Source organism: Cygnus atratus, chromosome 1 (genome assembly GCF_013377495.2).
Source record: "Cygnus atratus isolate AKBS03 ecotype Queensland, Australia chromosome 1, CAtr_DNAZoo_HiC_assembly, whole genome shotgun sequence".
In the NCBI taxonomy this organism is placed as follows: domain Eukaryota; kingdom Metazoa; phylum Chordata; class Aves; order Anseriformes; family Anatidae; genus Cygnus; species Cygnus atratus.
Window position 1 is genome coordinate 47818495 of NC_066362.1, and position 21475 is coordinate 47839969.

At 42.7% G+C, this 21475-nt stretch overlaps 1 protein-coding gene across 3 annotated transcripts in view; it reads left to right on the plus strand.

Moving 5' to 3' along the window:
* Positions 1–10933, plus strand: part of TMCC3 (transmembrane and coiled-coil domain family 3) — a 135662-nt gene extending 124729 nt beyond the window's left edge. The window contains exons 2-4 of one of the 3 annotated variants that reach the window (XM_050711274.1): positions 4593–5491; positions 6997–7132; positions 9404–10927. In XM_050711274.1, the coding sequence (XP_050567231.1) occupies positions 4593–5491; positions 6997–7132; positions 9404–9706 (1338 nt within the window). In that variant the 3' untranslated portion in view covers positions 9707–10927. Of the gene's footprint in view, positions 1–4592; positions 5492–6996; positions 7133–9403 lie in introns of all 3 variants that reach the window. The other 2 variants (XM_050711277.1, XM_035551641.2) reach the window with 2 other exon arrangements.
* Positions 10934–21475: the final 10542 nt, after the last annotated feature.

Genomic DNA, 21475 nt, shown 5'->3' on the forward strand with positions numbered 1-21475 from the left:
CAGGATTTAGGATAGAATTTGCAATTGGACCCGTGGCGTCTTGGGGTAACGTAGAAGTTGAGCTACAGAACAATCACAAAAGGATCTTTGCCAAGCTGGTCAACCTCATCACTGGAACAGAAGGTGGTAGGGCACTTGTCCAGAGCTACCTGGGTCCTCCCTCCAGTGTCTGCTTGCTTCAGATTTAAAGGGGTGGGGAACGTTTTACATCAATAGACTATTTTGATAGCTTTTGTTGCTACAATAACCTGGCAAAATGACGGCAAGAGCAATGCTGCTGCTTTGGCCAAACACACTCGGGTATGTCTTGGTTGTATTTCTTCTGTACCCTTGCAGAGCTCTCAATCCAATAGGATAAAATACCGGTCCTAGCAGTGTTTTTGGAAATCCAGACAATTCTTTTTCTAAACTTCACTGAAATTAAACTGAACCTACAATTGATGAACCTACCATTGGTTTTACTCATTTCAGAAGTAGACTTACCACGTGTTACTTGATTTTCTCAGCTCTACTTACCACGGCCTGCAAAAGCAATGAAACTTTCAGCTGATGTAATCCTTTGACAGTATTGTTCTTCTTTCCCCTACTGCTGTTATGACCTTGATGTTACAGGAAGGCACGGGGTGCATGAAGGTGACAGACCTTGCCAACCGCTGGAGACTCCAGAGAACATAAGGGACATAAGGACTCCAGAGGACATAAGGGAGAAGGGATCTGGTTTGGGCTCATATCCAACTATTACAATATATTTTTAGAGTATTTTGTACTGAGGAAGTAAACACTTAATGCTGTGCAAAGGTTAGAGATGGACCCACCCATTCCTGGAAGTATGTACAGCTTGTCCTGAGTAACACCAGCAGTGGAGCTGTCTTGTGTGTATATGTGATTCAGTGATTTATTATAGTATGCTTCGGGGCCAAAAAGCTTATTCAAAAATGTCTTCAGTTGTTTCAGGAAACTATTGTTTTATATTCAGCTTTTTCTCTTTACTGAATTTGTCCAGGCCTAGTAGATATATTTAAAGAAATGTCTGCAATAGGAGTACAGATCTAGTGTCTAAGCTCTTCAGCTGACTGCCTTGGTTGCTTTTCATACCTGTGAGAGTCTACAGAAAGGTCCAAGTATCCCACGTGAAGCTATTTTTGCATATTTTAGCTGTACTAGTAGAATTATGATTGTTGTCACTTTAAAAAATGATCTGCAAAAGCTATTTTTTTTGCCATGAGTTATATATTTAAGGCTTGTTCTAAATAAGTATATAATTTTGAGCCACCTGTGATTTTTGTCACTCTTCAAATTAGATGTAGTAAATATAGAATGCCATCCGTGTCATATCTGTGCTACGTACAAAAATGAGATCCTATTAATGAGGTGTCTTTCATATGAAATGCATATGATCTATGATATTAAATCATATAAATCTCATATATATATATATATATATATATATATATATATATATATGATTTGTATCCCTTTTCAATAAGCCTGCGGCTTAATATTAATCCTTTTAATCAAATTGGTGAAGTGCAGAGCTAAGGCTACAGCACTGGTTTAATCCTTGGAATAGATTCCTAGTCTTAAATGTCACCGTTAAAACAATGAAAACAATATTCTCTAGAAGAAATTGTCAAATCAGGAGCTGTTCAGTTTGCATTTTTCAAGTGTCCATTTATCTCAGAGGTTGGTGAATGTGAACTTTTACATTACCTGCTTTTTGTCACTGCCAGAATCCTAGCTCTGCCAAGGACCCTTTCCCAGCAGCGATGCTGCGGTTGGGAAGGAAGAGGCAGACTGTTCCGGCTTCGTAGATTTACACAGAAAAGGGTTAGCCAGGAAGGTTTTTGGTGTTAGACCTTGAATAATTTACTGTGATACCACAAGAAATTAGTATTGTGGTTTTGTTGTCTTGTGTTTTTTTACTAGCTACTTGTGCAAGGTTTGGTGAAATGCCTTTATTTCTGAAGCAGATATTGCTGGCTGGGGCCAGTTTGGTATCCTGCATTCTTTCCTTACAGATAAATTTGTGGAAAAAGGCACAGAAGAAAAAGGAGACTTACAGACTTCCAGGCAGTTGTAGGCTGTTGCTTTAATGAGTGCAGTAGCAAAAAAACCAACCAACCCAAAAACAAGAAACCTAAACAAGCAAAAAAGAACCCCTGTAATCCTCTATAATCCTCAGTAATATAAGGATAAGAATATAAAGTAGGAACAGAGGTGATCTTGCCTCTGAAATGTTCAGGTGGAGATCCAATTTGTGGCTGTGTTTGTAACCCACCTCAATGGTTCTCGTGATCAGTCTGTGCATGATGCATGCACAGTATAACAGTACTAACTAATGTAACTAACATGACATAACAGTAGGATGCCGTGTCTGGCTCCTGAGGCTGTATTTTAAGAGGAGTGGAAGAATACTGGCAAGAATTCCCAGGAAGACCACCAAAACGGTGTAAGATTGGGAAAAGAAGTCTTACAGCAATGTTTAATGATGTCTTTATGTTCTTAATCAAAGAAAAAAATTGAATGGTGATGACTGGACAGGTATGTGTGCAGGTCTTGCTGCAAGGAGATCTACAGTACTACAGACAATAGCAAACACTGTGGTTGGAAGTCGACCTTTGAATGTAGTATGTCAGGCCTTCTGGAGCAATGAGTAGCTAAACATTTGAACAGCATTTCACAAATGCATCTTTAAAAGATATGCTTTAATAAAGCTTCTGTCCTGTTTCTGCTTCTTGTCTCACTCAAGCAACTGTATTCGATCCCCCTGGTGTTAAAACTCTGAAAACCCATCATAGCCAGAAGTGTGTTAAGCAGTCTCTCTAGATGTGATGTTGCAGCAGCTTTAATGAAATGTACCTTCTTTGTCATGGAGGCTGGCATGAGATGGTAGAGATGAAACCATTCTGGTTAGGTCAGTCTTGTCTCATGGATCCTCTGTGGCTCTGGCTTTATAGGAGGAAATACTCTGTATGTTTTGTATCAGACCATCTTGTCTGTCTTCTGAGAAAGGTGAATAATCTGTTGTGCTGATGATGTGTCCAGGTTGCCTAATTGTTTTTGCTAGCTCTCTTTTGCTAAGAGCATTATTAAGGTGTATGGATCCTACACTTAAGTGAATGCATTTTTTCCCCGAGTTCCTTTCAGCAAAACCCACTCAATTAATTTGGCATTAAAACAGACTTAGTCACAGCAGATCGAGTTGTTAGGCAACTTCATCAAGTGTGGAAAGTCAAATATGGGCCAGTTCTTTCTCTGTGCTCTCTGCACTAAAAACTAGCAGCTGCTTCCTACTGAAGTATACAGTGATCTTCCAGGATCATTTAGCTAGGTATGCGAAATGTGATGAATTAGAATCATAGATGGCTTGGGTTGGAAGGGACCTTGAAGACCACCCAGTTCCAACCCCCCTGCCATGGGCAGGGACACCTCCCACCAGACCAGGCTGCCCAAAGGCCCATCCAGCCTGGCCTTGAGCACCTCCAGGGATGGGGCATCCACAGCTTCTCTGGGCAGCCTGTGCCAGTGCCTCACCACCCTCTGAGTGAAGAATTTCCTCCTAACATCCAATCTAAATCTTCACTCTTTTAGTTTAAAATCATTCCCCCTTGTATGCTGTCATTATTTGACTGAGCAAAAAGTTACTCTCCTTTTTTTCCTCTTCTCCAGGCTGAACAGCCCCGGCTCTCTCAGCCTTTCTTTGTAGGAGAGGTGCTCCAGCCCTCTGATCTTCGTGGCCCTCCTCTGGACCCGCTCTAACAGCCCCACATCCTTCTTGTGCTGGGGGCCCCAGCCCTGGACGCAGCACTCCAAGTGGGGCCTCGCAAGGGCAGAGCAGAGGGGGACAATCACCTCCCTCCCCTGCTGGCCACTCCTCTGTTGATGCAGCCCAGGATGCAGTTGGCCTTCTGGGCCGCAAGCACGCACTGCTGGCTCATGTCAAAACCTTTCATCCACCAGAACCCCCAAGTCTCTCTTCTGCAGGGCTGCTCTCAAGGACTTTCTCCTCCCAGTCTGTACTCACCTCTGGGATTGCCCCAGCCCAGGTGCAGCACCTTGCACTTGGCCTTGTTGAACATCATTAGATTCACGTGGGCCTACATCTCAAGCTAGGAGCGTGTATCAGAAACAGATTTGAACCTGGTAAAATATACTGTTCCGTACATTACTGCCATATAATGAAAAGTCTGTTTGCAACTTTATCGGTATTTGACCATTTCTAAGAGAACAATGGTGATTATCAGCTGTGAACTCTTTGAAACTCTTCATAGTAATGAAAAAATATGTAGGAACGCTTTCTAACTAGGCATTGTTCTGATTTTGTAACTGTGACTATGATTACCTGCATAATTTTCACGATTATTAGTCTTGCTGCTTTTTTTTTTTTGAGAAACAGGTAGTTCCCTCATCTGTTTATCAACCCAGGGAAGTTGAGAAAAATGCTCCTTAATTTCAAAGAAAGGCTCATTCTATTTTGCTACAATAACCTACCTTATATACTGTATTTGTTATAATTATGTGCAGTAATGGAAATTGAAAGCTGGATTTCAAAAATAAAACTCAATTTCTCTCTCTCTTTTCTGTCTCCTCAGGTGGAAAGACATGACATGAATACTCTCAGTTTGCCACTTAACATTCGCCGCGGAGGCTCTGACACCAATCTCAACTTTGATGTACCAGATGGGGTCCTAGAGTTTCACAAAGTCAAACTCAGTGCAGATAGCTTGAAACAGAAAATCCTCAAGGTTACTGAACAAATCAAAGTTGAACAAACAGCTCGAGATGGAAATGTGGCTGAGTATTTGAAACTGGTAAACAGTGCAGACAAGCAACAGGCTGGGCGCATCAAACAAGTCTTTGAGAAAAAGAACCAGAAATCCGCCCACTCCATTGCTCAGCTGCAGAAGAAATTAGAACAGTATCACAAAAAATTGAAGGATATTGAACAAAATGGATCTTCCAAAAGCACTAAGGATACTTCCAAAGATAGCTTGAAGGATATTCAGCATGGAAAGCCTCGTACCTCCGGGCATGGACCAGAGAGCAGCAAGTCGGGTGTGCCGGGTGTATCCTTGACACCACCGGTCTTTGTTTTCAGCAAGTCGAGAGAGTTTGCAAATCTGATCCGAAACAAATTTGGTAGTGCAGACAACATTGCTCATCTCAAAAACACCCTGGATGAATTTCGGCCAGAATCGAGTTCTAGAACCTATGGGGGCAGTGCCACCATTGTTGCCAAACCCAAATACGTTAGCGATGATGAATGCTCAAGTGGGACCTCTGGCTCAGCAGACAGTAATGGGAACACTTCATTTGGTCCTGCTGTGGCAGGCTCCCTGGACAGCCAAGGAAAGCTCTCCATGATTTTGGAGGAACTAAGGGAAATCAAGGAAACACAGTCCCAATTAGCTGATGATATCGAGAATTTAAAAACACAATTTAAAAGAGACTATGGCTTTATTTCTCAAATGTTGCAGGAGGAAAGATATAGGTATTTTCTTTTAACTGTTCTTTTGAAATGACTTATGGGCATATGAGCATTTGGAAAATGTAAATGTGTGTGTGTGAGAGAGAGAGATAGAGACACTTTAGAAGCAAAAGGAAAAAATAATTCCAACTGGTATCTGGTACCAAAATGTTACTCCTTCCAATAACTGAACATCTATGCATAACATTGTCACATCATTTGATAAGAAATATTAGCGCTCTGCCTTCAGACTAAGGCCTGTCAGAACACTCCGTCATCTGATACCGTAGTGGCATACTGTGAATACTGCATAGAGGAGGTGCCAGTTGTTTTGTAGGTGGTGGAAGGAGTCTGATCTGTAATGACTTGAAAATGGCAATCAGTCTGCGGTGTAACAGCTTCCTTACAGCTGCTAAGTACATCCCTAGTCCTGGGTACCTTGTGCAAATACTTCTTGGACACATTGCTGTCTAGTGGATGCAATTTCACAGCGTACCCTGGTGCAGTGTAATTTTCAGTTGCCGTAGCACAACTTTGTCTTGCATTTCTTACTTGTAATTAATTCCTTTATCGTCCACTGTGGAAAGTGAGACGTTATGCAGGGGGTTTGCACCTGCTGTACCTACATGCCATTTGTCCTATCACTTGTTAAAGTAAGCATTGATTCTTGAAGTCTCTACTACACTAATGGGCAAAACCTCAGTATGAAACAATATTTAGTGTTTTCCTTGTTTACAGATGTTGAAATACAGGAAAGGCTGGATGTCAGATGGTAACATGAGGGAGGAAAGAACAGAGTAAATGTCCTATTGCTCTGAAGACTTGGTTCCATGACAAGGCAGTGGCCTTTTCTGACAGCTCACTTCCTAAGGTGTCAGGCCTCCTGCCACCATTTCCACAGCTAGACAATCTTGCCTCCATCATTTTTGTGCCAACTGCAGCATTTCCCTATTTGCCTGCTAAACCAAATTACGAACTGACCCAAAAAAAAGGGGAAAAAAGTTAGTTTTCTGGTGGTTTAGTTGAACTGGTTGACCATATAGAGACGTGCCAGAATGGGCTGTCTGTGATTGGCAGGACCTTGCAGTTGTGTGTGAGAGGGGATCCAGGGAAATGTTCATTTCCTTTCACTACTGGTGAGTTGTTAACTGGATCAAGTTTGCCCATGAAACCATATTTTCTTGACTGAGTGAAGAGTGAGAAATGGAAAAATGTGAATTGGAGACCTTTAACCATTGGTTTATAGTTCATATAATTCACCAATGATATACAAATATTTGCTCTGTGGGTGTGTATATATAATATATACCCACTGCCAGGAAGGAACATTCAGAAAAGGATTTGAGTTTGTTGAATAAATGCTTATGGAATGTTTCCAGTATTTCTAATGATTTTTCTACTGCTTGGTAATGCCAGTCAGATGAATCCATAGTACGCTGAGAAGTTGCCTTTTAAAGTGTGTAATTGTTTTCATGACCTAGCATCACTGAAATAGAAAGCACTAAATTTAGACCTTTTTTCCTGAAAAGATACGAAAGATTGGAAGACCAGTTAAATGACCTCACTGATCTTCATCAACATGAGACAGCAAACTTGAAACAAGAGCTAGCCAGCATAGAGGAAAAAGTGGCGTATCAAGCATATGAGCGATCACGAGATGTTCAGGTACTTTTTTATGCTTATCAAACTTGTAACACTTGCTATAAATCGTGTACTGTAAAAATATTGTACTGTAAAACACTTGCAGCTTCCCATGTCTTTGTATATAAAAATGTGGGGAGACACTTAAGCCCATGTTTTCTGTTTTCTATGGTAAAACTCGAGCACCTTTAAATCAGTGACAGTCTCCATTTATTTCAATAGACCCAGAATTTTATCTGCTGCAATCGATGATAAAATCTAGGCAGATTTGTGGATGAAGAATGGACTGTGTTATAATCTCTTGCACCAGAGGAAGGATTTGAATCTATTAAGTGTCCTAACAGAATCCTCTTGCTCAGACTTTCCCCAGTATGTAGTTGTATCACATGACAAGGTTTACTCTAAATTGTGTTTAAGGTAAAAAGTGTGAGAGAGACTTCAAACAGATGGTTTATAGTCATGTCTGTCTTCAGGCAAAAGCCAGTAATGTCTACAAGTTTGTCCTGAACAGCAGGTAGTTATGTACTTCAATATTTATGTACAATATAATCATCAGTATAACGCATAATGTTTCTACCCAAAATCTGAGGAAGTGGTGAACATATTGTTTTGCCATACCTTTGGGTTTACATTCACTAATGACTGAGGAATGCTCAATGGCTCTCATCTTATTGGCTCAGATGGTAAATGAAAACTTTCCATCCAGTACATCCCTGTGCTCGCATTCCTAACCGTAGAGAGCAGAGGCAGCAGGCCAGTAGCAGGAAGATCAGACCCTTTCCTGGCTGGTATGAGGGTTAGGAAACCCCTGGGAATAGTGAGAAATGGATGATATTGAACCTAAGCATATCAGAGCTTCCTTTGTAGGTTTAAAGAGATCTCAAGTAAGTAAAGGACTCCTTTCTGTGTAGGCATCTTGAGGATGTAAATAAAGAATGAGACCTGAGCTTTCCAGTAGATGGGCTGTGAAATGTTAAACTCATCAGCTGAACCCTGAGGGGACAGTCAGCACTTCAGTTTGTTTTAAAAGTCTCTCAGTTGATACAGGCTTGCTTCTTTTATCTCTCTAGTTGGGCCTGTTTAATCTTATCTAATTTGGGGTTTGGCAAATAAGCTAAGATACAGAAAAAGCATTCAAGTTGTGGATATTTCATGTAACAACTGAACTTTGGAGCACTCAGACCTTAAGGGTTGGGCAGATGAGTTTTAAAACACCGGCTGGTCATGTGGTAAACCAAAAACCATGGAGAACTGGCCCAGCCGAAGAAAGCTAATAACTCTTTGTGCAGTGTTTTTGTTTGTTTTTACATAAATACTGTATTGAAGCAGTTTACTGTGTGATCAGGAGAAAATCCCTGCCAACCCAATGAAAATGGTTGGAGGTGCTCCATCTCCTGAAAGTAGCCTTACACGGTGTCACCAATGGTGCCCAAGTCACAACTCAAGCACAAAGTGGCATTTTGGCAAGTTAGTGAATTCAGCAGCTATTCAGAATTTGGCAGTTAATGAATTCACCCTTCCATGTGAAGGGTTGAGTGTGGGGTTAGTGATTCAGGCACCATTTTACAAAGACCACTTTGAGCTTGCCCTCGAGCAGAAGAGGAAGGCCTGCTTTCTTTGAACAAACCGTGAAGTGGAACGTATCGTGAGAGAGAGGGAATGCCTTACGGGCATCTCCGCAGGTGTCTCCACTGCATGCTGCCTGCTTGGGGTGCAGGTGAATGAGCCTGCACGCTGACAGAGCAAGGCATCAGCAGCACACTGAGAGCTCAGGCCCCGCGCTGTGGCTTTCAGAACAAAAGTATTGTAGACCAGAGAGGTGGTGTAAACCAAATGGTACATGTTGCACGGTAGATTTAATTAGTAACACAGCGAGTCATTACTGTAATGATTTCTGTAGTGTATACAAAGAAACCAACTTCGGTGCTGTTTTAATGCAAGGGAAGTTGCCACGGCAACAGCTTTCCCAGTATTTTATCTCATCAGTATGTGCAGGAAACATTATCTATCGTGAACATTACAGCTATGATACTTTTTTTTTTTTTTTGAAGCATGAAAAATGGAAATACTGCATTTTGGACGGTGTTGTCAGACTTAATTATGCCTGGGCAGGCAGTGATACATACAAGTAGATAAATATGTGCATTTATTTTTAAAAGAGTTGGTGGTTCATTGAAGTTTGAGGAGTCTAAAATAAACTACACTTTCTAATCTTAATGATGGATGGTCCTGCTGCTAAAACAGGAAGTGTTGTGTGGAAATACATCTGCCCTGATTCTTGTTTTCTATCTCCAGGAAGCCTTGGAATCGTGCCAGACCCGTGTTTCGAAGCTGGAGCTTCATCAGCAAGAACAGCAGGCACAGCAATCCGAAACAGTTAATGCCAAAGTGCTCCTGGGGAAATGTATAAATGTTATCTTGGCCTTCATGACTGTCATCTTAGTGTGTGTTTCTACTATTGCAAAGTTCATTGCTCCTATGATGAAGAGCCGTTTTCATATCATCTGCACTTTTTTCGCAGTGACGCTGCTGGCAATATTTTGTAAAAACTGGGATCATATCATTTGCGCCATAGAAAGGATGATTATACCAAGATGAAGCTGCTGGTCTGGCTGTTCTGTTTTTCTTTTCCTCCCTATTTTCAAGTGCTGTGTATATACACGTTTTTGTCAGTTTAAATGTGCAGACTGAATGAAGAAGGCTACAAAGACTCTTGGACTTTAAGGGGGTGTAAATACATAAATGCGTACTAGTTGGCAGTCAGTAGTCTGTTCAGTCAGATCGTGTCTAATTGGGTATGTCTGTGATGAACTGCTTGCTTATGTCAGTTTTCTGCCTTAATCCCACTGTTTTTCCACTTTACAAACCTACACCCACAAAAGATGGTAGGATTCTTTGAGAGGGATCCAAGAAACTGTAAGTGTAAGGTGTGCTGTTTATTGGACTGGAGTGCAAGGAGTGTGATGAGGAGGGAGTACATCATGATGTGTATCACCTATATTAGGCAAATTATCTCTTTGAATCCAGCTAGGATGATAACTAGAATTATACAGTCAGATGTATTAATAGTTTCAGATTCTAAATTAATGGGTAACTGTATATGGGGTTTTCAGGACCAGCAAAACTGGATGCTTCTGCTAGTAACCCTTTGCAAGAAGAGTTTATTGTTCAAAAGTTAGACCACTGATGACTAGTGACCACAGTTAGCAGTTGTTCTATCCTGGCGCTGTTCCTTATCACACTCAAGGAAAACGTAAGTGCAGCATAAAGCTTCCAAAGATGAAAACTGAATTGAATGACAAGATCTCCAGGCCACTTCAAAAGGGAGCAAAGGAGCAAGTAACTGGTGGGTGTGTTGTCACGCAGACCAGAGTGCTCGCTTGCTTCAAGCATTGCAACCTGCAAGGAGGAGGAGTTAAACACAAAGGCAACACTTAAGTTAACCTTTATTAGCACTGAATTGTTGGGATTCTCTAACTGAATGGAAAGCAGATAGGTGGTGGGACTCTGGGTACGGTGGAATTTTTTATGTCAGATTAAAGCATGCAGAAGTATGAGGGAACACATCCTTAGGGGAGCAGGGAGTTAAACTTCTGTAAATATACAAACACTGTGCAGACTCTCTTGACAAACATTCCTGAAATAATGTATTAGCATACACTACCACTACTAGGAGAATAGGTGGTCTTGTTTTCCTACTAGAACTTATTTTAAGAACTGCAGGAAAAAATCCCTGAAGTCCTCTGCTTGGCTCTCAGTCATGATGTGAAACAATCTTTAATAAAAGAAATAAATGAGAATTCTCCTCCACTCTGTATTAAATGGAAAAAAAAAGTCTCTCTCGTTATTTGGGGTTCAATGTTACTTTTAAATTAACTGTCATGATGGATTATTTTTTTTATTTGTAGTATTTGTTAAGCTGGTTTTACAGGAAGGGGAAAGGGGATTATTTGATGTGGGGGGGTTGCTTTTTTTTTTTTTTTTAATTGCAATAGTTGGTGTAGGGATTCAGAAATCCTTATACTGAGGAAGGGGAATAGGGAGGGGAGGCAAGGGAAGAACTTTTGACCTTTTACCACTATTGGATTAACAGTGACTACAGTTACCTTTTGTGGCTTCAGGGACTGAAGAAAGGACAGAATTAACTGCGTAAATAATTATATGACTCAGCATTTAGAAAATTAAATTAAAACACTGTAAAGGTCATTAAAGAATTATGTGTGCACTGCAGCTTTGAACACAGAGATCAGGAAGGATTGTGCCTGGCCTGCAGGCACCGGAAGGCGATCAGCTCAGGCACACCCTTGTTATCCTGACCCAGCACTGCCCCATCTTCGGAGGAAGGTGGAGGGGAAGGCAAAAGTCCTGCTGCAAGTGGTATCGTGGGATAAAGCCCAAACTCACCAGTAGCCTTTTCCGTGGCTGTGTCAGGAAGAATTATTGTATAGATACGTTCTTCTCTTCCTTAATCTTTTTTTTCTCCTCTCTGTCTTTACCCCCTGTATTCCTAGTATCCTCTGAAGATGGCAATAGCTATTGTAGTATGCTTAACGTTCTCTGTCTTAACTCTTGCATGTGCTCCTGCTGCTGCTTGGTTCAGGAAGACCTTTCTTCCCGTGTGCTTAGCCCATTTTGGCACTGTGTGCGTGCCCAGCAACAGGCCTGCACCCCTACCTTCCCAGTATCTGCACTTGGCCTCCTTTTCCAGCCAGCTGGTAAACTAAGATTCCTTCCCTGATACAACTCTCAAACTTATCCTCACAGGAAAGTCTGTTCCATAATGCTGAAGAGATTGAAAGGAAAAAAATACACATTTTTTTCTGTCCTTCACATCACAAGGAAGGATTTCCCTTGGTTTCTTTATATGCCCTTTAAGTGACCTGAGATCCTCTTGGTCTTTTCTACTGTTTTAATATAATTTGTTCACATTTTCATTTTTTAAGAGGCATATAATCTCTTTTTAGTTTGTACTTTCTATTTCTTTAGCTAATGAATGCGCTTCTATTCAAATTCAGAGTCCATTGTTTCTAAAGTCTTCTTGCTAAATTCCACCAGCTATTTCACTAATAATCCCTAAGACTGTGATTTTTTTCCTCATTTCCTGAGGCCACAAGATTTTTTTTTATTTAAAAAAAAACAAACACAAACAGTTGTGGGAGTGATCATCAGAAATCCGTGACTCTGTAGTGCTCTCTTGCCATCTTTATTATAATCTCCATTCTTCTACTTTGTTTGCACAGCCCCCTTCTGGTTTGGCCACTCAAGAACGTGCAGTTTGTCGAGCATTTTGTTACGTAGGTTCAGAAGGGTATGCGGGCAAGGAAGGTACGTTAATTTTACTTGAGAAAAGCTCCTTTGCCTGTTGCATGATCAAATGTTTAAAGAGAGAATCCTCACAGTGCTAGTGTACATAGTTAAAAACGTAATGTCAGGTAGTCGTCAATTCTCTTATGTCACAGGAAGTTGGTGTGGTACAGCCTGGGAACGTGAAGGCTTCTGCTCCAAGGTCATCCTGTTACAATGGCGAAAGATGTCCTCAGTGCAAAATGAAGGTAGAACATAAAATCAATGGGCCTCTGAAAGACTGCTCTCTGCCCTGATAAAATCTGACTGGGTCCAAATTGGAAACAGAAAGGCCTTGCATTTCTGTATTGGCTTTTATCTGGCAGAGGACACAGAGAAAGCTGTAAACTCTGAGTAATGTTACTTATGCAAATTAAACCTTAACTGGTAAATGGGCACAGCACTTCGCTAGGTTATTTTCCATGCTGTATTTAAATCACTGGTTGATATGACATGCATCAAGAAATTAAGATGCGAAGGGCAAAAGCCTGCCTTTGGGTGAAACTGCTGTAGTTGTGCACGCAGAAGGGCTGCAGGGCCAGGACCTCTGCCAAGCTCGTTCCCACCTGAAGGGGAGGGAGATCTCCCCTCCTAGCTTCACCCATTTCTTACCTTGTGCTGACACGGGTGTGTGTTGCAGCCTTCCGTGTGTTGCGTTGGCTCACTGGGCTGGCAGAAAACTGAACCAGCGGAAGAGGAGGTAGTTCTCCACCATACCAGAGACTTGAAGGGGCTGAGGGAAAGGTCTCAGATGTGCCAGCGCTGGCAGAGGAAGCGGGGACAAAGAAAATGAGCTGTTTTCCTTTTTTGCTTCAGTGAATCATTAGCTGCCCCTGAAACTGTGCTCTAGGCAGCTTCCCTAGCAGAATGATAGCACAGCTTCAGCACCGAAGGCTCTTCCTACCTTTTGCCTACGTGGAACAGACACAAACAGCAGCAGGACTGGGTAGCGCAGGCTCACTGGCTGTCTCGGTATCCAGCATCAAGAGCAGGCTGATGGCCAGGCCGCTGACTTCAGTATCAGCATCACTTCCACTGCTTGGGCTGCGATTTCACGAGCGTGCCTACCTGGACTGCGGTCAGAACTCTGCTTGCTGTGAACGTATGCTCAGGCCATTCTGAACAGTTGCAAGATCTCTATTAATGAGAACTTTAACTTCTCCATCAATTAACCATGTCTGGTTGGGATAGTGTTTGCCTTTATGGTCTCCTACAACACCTCAGGTGTTGTTCTTAGTATGCTTGTTGCACTTAACTCATTGTGAGCCTCTAAAACACACCCGCTCAACCAAAAATTACAAATGTCTTCTCTGTTTGATACTGCCTGGTAATGAATTATTTCTCTTCTCTTTGTTCTCTCACTAAAAAGTCCTTCAGTTAATATTAATACCTGACCTATTGGCATTTGGCAGCTATTTTGCTTAGAAGCTTCTGGAGACTTAGTTTCTCATGAAGGTTGGCACAATTTTCCTGATCTCTCCTATCTAGGCACAAAGGTCTAAAGCAGGGGTTCCTCTGAAACCTGTGTAATGGCTCCCTCCACTAGCTTTAACTCTAACTCCCTTACTGTTGTACATTGAATTAGTCACTGTCAACACTGAATGAGACCCAGTTTAAATTCCTTCTCATTTCTGGTTTACCTTATGTGCATTGGTACAACTTCCCATTTTGCTACAGTCCTAGGATGTCTCCTTGTTCTGAATTCTTAAAAGAGCCCTGTCAAATATGACTATTTTCTGCTTTAACATCAAAATGCCTGTGTTATGCAGTGCCTCTGCACAGGAACGTCACGTGTAGACCTGATATCTGTGCTGTATGAAGGATATTTAAAAGCCAATGTTTTTCTTTGTACAAAATCGTGAATGCTTATCTGGGGACTAGAAAATAATAGATGAACACAACTTGCTCTAGCAAAGATACAAGATCCAGTGACTAGTCTAGTGTCTAGTTGAAGCTAGACAAATCTAATGCAAGTACAAGCTTCAGTTTAGTAATCATAAGGGTTGTGAGCGTATTATTAGCTACAGAATAAACAAGGACTTGAAAATTTTAGGCTAAAGTTGAACAATGTTGTTCAAAGAGGAATCAGTCCAGGCTTATGCCTGATCCAAAGTCAATTGTATAATCACAGGCAATGCTTTCTGGAGTTGCATTCTATGAACAAGAAACTTTTTTGGGGGTGGGGGTGTTGTAAGATTGTGGTTCATTTAGTTGGCATGGAATTTTGAAAGCCAAACCCATTTCTATCATGATATAGACATTTTATTTCTGGATTCAGTGGTACAGCAGAAGGTAAACACAGATTAATGTAATTAAACACTTTAATTTGGATAACAGAATTTAATCTCTTCAGAAAGTCCATCTAGGAATAGCAGTCAGACAAGTTTGCTCTCCTCTTTATTAATCAAGCAAATATCTGTCAATTGTCTGTTTGTTTCCATTTACCATCATGCCAGAACATGTCCTTTAATTAATTATATTGCTCCCTTTAAAAAAAACAATAGATTATAAGATTTGTTTTCAAACAAAGTTTGAATGGTCTCCTTGATGCTGGGTAGAATGCAGGAAAAAGAATCAGACAGTTTCACACTACAGCAATGAAAGACTAAGTAAAAATTAGTTTGAGTTAATGGACTTGTATATTATCCCTGAAAAAGCAAACTGAGTTGATGCTGTATATAAAGACTGCATGAGGACTAGTCAAACTATCTTGTATGACTGATTTGCTGTATGTTTAGCATATGAAGTTACACTGTTGTTGGAAAGTTTTGCACAAAGTCATCTTTCCTTTTTTTTTTTTCTCCTAGGGAATTTGGGCCTGGTGTAGTATTAAACCGTACCCCAAATTGTCTGTTTTAATTGACTAAAGTTAATTGTCTCAGTGCGTAATCTACAGTGTTTCTCATAGCATACTCATTTTGTGCAGCACTGTGGAAAGATGCAAATACAAATATGTAATTTTTGTATATTTTGTTCTGTAGTCATGACTGCCTTTAAGGTGTCATTAACATTTTTAAAATAAAAATACTTACATTTATTTGATGATGTAAGTTGTTCCTTAAACTTTGTCTTATCACTCTGACCCATACCAGTTTCTCTTTGTCAGTAACAGAGTTATCCAACTGAGAGAAAACCCCAGCTTTAAAATACTGGTAAAACAGGATTCTGCTTTGTTGCAGTTTTGACCAAAATCAGTCATGTGAATTTTATTTACAGCTATGACATAGCAGAACTGCAAACATTAAACGAAGTATCATCACTGCTCTTCTCCAGAGCTTGTGTGAACATGCTATGCAAACATTATGTTAGCGTGCCAAGCAGTTGGACTCGCTTTGGATTACTTTTTTTGGAAAACTGAATTAGAAACCAAAGCTGATTTTTTTTACATGATTGTCAGAAATCTTGGTCATGTGCCAAAAAATCGAATATAGGCATGCATAATAGCTAACATAGCTGACATAAAGCAAAACATTTGCATTTATTTTTCACAAAACAGAGCTCTTATCAGCTGGCACCAGCAGCCATTAGAAATGATTTTATTTTTATACCAAGAACAGAGTAGACAGTGCAGTAGCAGCATTTTGCTTTGCACTCATGCTGCCTTTCTTACTTCCTCCTATGGAAGCAAATGGCACACAGCAGCTCCCGTGTCACCTGCAGACAGGTCTTGTCATGCTGAGTTTCACGCAGATGCCTGGAACTCAACTTCTATATTAAGGTTAACTCAATTCGACAAACAGCAGGCTCCCCCTAGCTGCTAATAACATTTGCCCACTTCTGACATGGGCTGCATAACCCCTGCTAACACACTGACAAACCTGACGTTAAAAAGGCATCTGACTCATCATCGGTTCTGAGTTGCTTGTAACTGGTTTTGAAGAGTTCATAATGCACCCTGACAAGTGTTTTCATAGCACTGTCAAATATCCCCAGTTGGAAGGGGCCCACAAGGACCATCGAGTCCAACTTCTGGCTCCACACAAGGCCACCCAAGAATCAGACCAGATGTCTGAGAGCGTTGTCCAAACTCTTTTGAACTCCCGCAGGCTCCATGCCATGACCACTGCCCTGGCAGTTCCAGCGCCTGACCACCCTCTGGGTGCAGAACCTTTCCCTAACCCCCAGCCTCCCCTGTCCCAGCTCCATGCCGTTCCCTCGGGTCCTGTCGCTGTCCCCAGAGAGCAGAGCTCAGCGCCTGCCCCTCCGCTCCCCTCGTGAGGGAGCCGCAGGCCGCCATGAGGCCTCCCCTCAGCCTGCTCTGCTCTGGGCTGAACAAATCCAGGGACCTCAGCCGCTCCTTATACATCTTGTCCTCCAGACCCTTTACCATCTTCATAGCCCTCCTTTGGACACTCTCTAATAGTTTTATGTCCTTTTTATACTGTGGCACCCCAAACTGCACACAGTGCTTGAGGTAAGGCCGCACAGTGCAGAGCAGAGCAGGACAATCCCTTCCCTTGATCGCCTGGCAGTTCTGGGCCAGATGCACCCCAGGGTACGGGGCACTTTTGGCTGCCAGGGCTGAGTGTTTTAGCACCCAGAAAATAGAAAGGCAGAGAGGAAAATACAATGGTAATGCCGTAACTTAGCATAGGAAGAGAAGTGTCATGCATAGCCAAGCAGTGGTTTCCATACAGCGTTGACAATCACAGACACACAGACACAGACACAGATTTCTAGGTTGGAAGAGACCTCAAGATCATCGAGTCCAACCTCCGACCTAACACTAAGTACTCCACTAAACCATATCGCTAAGCTCTACATCTAAACGTCTTTTAAAGACCTCCAGGGATGGCGACTCCACCACCTCCCTGGGCAGCCCGTTCCAATGCTTAATAACCCTTTCGGTAAAGAAGTACTTCCTAACATCCAACCTAAAACTCCCCTGTCGCAACTTTCGCCCATTCCCCCTCGTCCTGTCACCAGGCACGTGGGAGAACAGACCAACCCCCACTTCACTACAGCTTCCTTTAAGGTAACTGTAGAGAGCGATAAGGTCGCCCCTGAGCCTCCTCTTCTCCAGGCTGAACAAGCCCAGCTCCCTCAGCCGCTCCTCGTAAGACTTGTTCTCCAGACCCCTCACCAGCTTGGTCGCCCTTCTCTGGACTCGCTCGAGCACGTCCATGTCCTTCCTGTAGCGAGGGGCCCAAAACTGAACACAGTACTCGAGGTGTGGCCTCACCAGAGCCGAGTACAGGGGGACAATCACCTCCCTAGACCTGCTGGCCACACTGTTTCTTATACAGGCCAGGATGCTGTTGGCCTTCTTGGCCACCTGAGCACACTGCTGGCTCATATTCAGCCGACTATCAACCAATACTCCCAGGTCCTTCTCGGCCAGGCAGCTTTCCAGCCACTCATCTCCCAGCCTGTAGCTCTGCTTGGGGTTGTTGCGCCCCAGGTGCAGGACCCGGCACTTGGCCTTGTTGAACTTCATACAGTTGACCTCAGCCCATCGCTCCAGCCTATCCAGATCCTCCTGCAGAGCCTTCCTGCCCTCAAGCAGATCGACACACGCACTTAGCTTGGTGTCATCTGCAAACTTACTGAGGGTGCACTGGACGCCCTCATCCAGATCATCGATAAAGATATTAAAGAGGACCGGCCCCAGTACCGAGCCCTGGGGGACACCACTTGTGACCAGCCTCTCATCACTGGATGAGACATTTGACAAATGACCCTTACCATCACTGTACACCAAAAATACTTCATGGTGGTGCCCCTAATAAATCCGAGAAGCAAAATTTTACAAACGAACCAGAAACCAGCTGAAGGCACCCAAGACTCCATCTGCTGTTACACTAATCAGTAACTGCAGCTCATTTAGACACATCAAAAATGCCCCGAACTACCTAGGTAGCTGCTGCTATCAGTGCAGCTTAAACTTAGAGATAAATGTTTCCTGAATGCATGGGTGCCATCACTGTACTTGTGCTACTGTGTATTGTGTACAGCAATCAAAAGGTGGGTTTTGCCTGCCATGACAACTAGCATAGAGTTGTTATCATTGAAAAGAGGAATATTCACATTGTGCCCTCCTGAATTTATATCTGGACCGTTGATGTAGGTGAAAACTCCTTAGTTTTACAAAGTTACCTAGTGGAGCAATGTTGTGTTACTTTTCATGTGCAGCCTACAAGCCAGAGGATCCACCCTCCCCTGCCTTATAACAAGCTTGAAGCAGGCCAGTGCTGAGTTGCTGAAAGAAGCATCGATACTCTTCGGACAAGAACTCTGGGAGCTGAGCTTGCATTCGATGCAGTCATGATGGCTTCAGTTGGTGAGTGAGAGGTTCTACTCACCCATGATGTGTGTGTAAAATTTGGAAAAACTCTTTAGTTGTGGCTAGAATGGAGCCAATCTAATGGAAATGAAAGCGTAGTCAGAACTGAAGCCCATAATATGAGTACAATGTACTTAAATGTGATATCTCTTAGCAGACCAATAAATTCCATCTGCATTTTTTTAATTTTTCTTTTTTAGAATACCATTTTAATAACTTGGTACTCATCTGGGAAACATCCTTTTTTACCATAGCTGTAGACACGCGGTCAGAGGGGAAGGAGGCAGACGATCAGTATTGTATAAGCAAGAGTCAATGTACATGCTGAACAGAAAACTAGAGAACACTTCTGTGCAATCACTACTGCATTTAAAAGCAATCTCATCTTCTGATTTTGCAATGCCAAAGTATTGTTTTTGTCAGGCAATTTCCACACAACTACGTACGGTTTTAGCTCTCCAACACAAACAGCATGCTACTTGGATACAAAGGTCTCTGCCACAATTGTAAGAGATGATGGTACCATTTGCAGGCTTCCAGGCTCTGCTGACTCAGAGGCTGACGGGGCTTGCACTCCTAGCACTAATCCCCCGTTTGGCCTCTGTCCTGATAGGTTGGATTCAGGTCAAGGTGACAGAAACTAAGCATGGATTAAACTACAGGTATGAACAGCAGCATATGTGCATAGCAGCAATATCCTTCTCTAAAGATATGCCACTGGGTGACAGAAGATAAGGATTTATCTAATCTAGCAATTATTTTCAGCTTACTCAAGTAAGCCAGAAAGGAAGTGTAAACAAGCCTACAAACTCAACAAGACACTTTCTGACCATACTTAAGTATTATCTATCTTTCTCCAAAGAGTATATCTGCAAACCGCTTCTAAATATTTTCCTGGGGTTCCCCACTGATTTAACAGCTCTTTGTATGTTGTTTTCTTTGTGTGAGGATGAAACTGGCTGCTGTGTGAAATGCTGATCTACCCAGAACTAATTTGAGATAACATGTAAAGAAACACAAATAACCTCTAACAGTATCAACCAAACACCTTGACGGTCTCTAAATGAAATCTGTACTTTTACTTGAGCCTCACAGTGCATTTAAATAGTGTATGTTAAAGAGAATTTACTTTTTTGTAAAATAAGCTATTGACATCTGTAGCTGCATACATTTCTATTCCTATGAAAAACCTGGGTGTTGGGTGATGTTGCCAAGAGGTGAACTTGCTACCGCCTGAATCCAATATGTTATAAGGGTGTTTATTATTCCTGCTTCCTTTAGGCACTGACTTCATTAGCAGAGTCAGACTGACACAAAGAGAAAACAAACACACACCGATATGTGTTTCCCTCTTTCCCCAACAGTTAGTTTTCTTTTCATATTTACTTATTGATCTTTATGTTTCTCATTTGCCTTGTAGTATATAATTTTCATTTTCTAGCTGTTTCTCCCTCTTGTTCTCTAGGCTCATCTCTTGTCTGACCCTCTTGCCTCTCTGCTGTGTTCCTGAGTCCCATGCTTGCTAGTTCTTCTTCCCTCAACCATCTCCTCTTTGTGCCCTTGGTCTCTTGCTTTCACTCTCTCTTCCCCTGCGCTCTACAAGATTCCCAGGCCAGGCCCATCTGAGTCACTACAGCAGCATTATAGTAAAAGCAATCAGAGGTAGGAGCAGGTTTTCAGTATTGCTTCTTGCACAGCTGTGAGATGGGGAGAGAGATGGTCACTACAGTTATTCAGAGGTTATTCAACAGCTTTCCTGGTGACAGCCACCCAACCCTGTCTGCTGATTTTAGTTACCTAGATAATTTTATATTTTAAAAGTTTTTTTTTCCTGTGTGTCCTCCTCCCAAATTCCTGAGCTCATACTGATTCCTGACTACATTTCTCATGCAAATTGTTTGCTATCGATGACTTCTGTGTAATCCCGATGTGCAATCCTCGTCACCTGCCAACCTCGCCCTGCAGTTTACAGGCGCTGTGACGGCAGCTAACCAGGGCTCCAGATCCATGCACAATGCTGTCTGCTTCAATGCACAGCTTTTTTTATTTTATTTTTCTCCTCTCTCTTTTTCCTGTGGGGGTCATCGGTAACACCCGTGTTCCAAAATAGCAAGGAAGCCATTTCTAATCCTTATTAAAGGACTGCTAATCTCCTTAAAAGAGTGCCCACGATGGTCTGGATGCCCACGTCCCCTTTTAGCCACAGGGATTTCACAGGGGAACGGGTGACGTTTCCCAGAGGATCACGGTTATGATATCTCCACTCTTACTGCCTGGTTTCAGTCAGAAAATAGCGATCACCACTGGAAAGAGGTGAACGCATTGTAATGCGTTTAACTGCATGGCCACGCAAAGCGCAGTGCCCGTCCTGTCAGCAGCACCGGGCTGCTGCTGCTCAGCTCTGCTGAGCGCACACACAAGGGAACGGCCTCAGGTTGCGCCAGGGGAGGTTCAGGCTGGAAATGAGGAGACATTTCCTCTCAGAACCAGCGGTCAGGCGTTGGGACGGGTTGCCCAGGGAGGTGGTGGCCTCACCGTCCCTGGGGGTGTTCGAGGAAAGGCTGGGCCTGGTGCTTCGGGACATGGTTTGGTGGGTGACATCGCTGGGAGGCGGGTGGTTGGACCCCACGGCCTGGGAGGGCTTTTCCAACCCCACCGCCCCCACGCACGCGCGAGGCCGTTTCCCCGACCGCACCGCCCCGTCCCGCCCCGTCCCGCCCCATCGCGCTGCTCCCAGGACG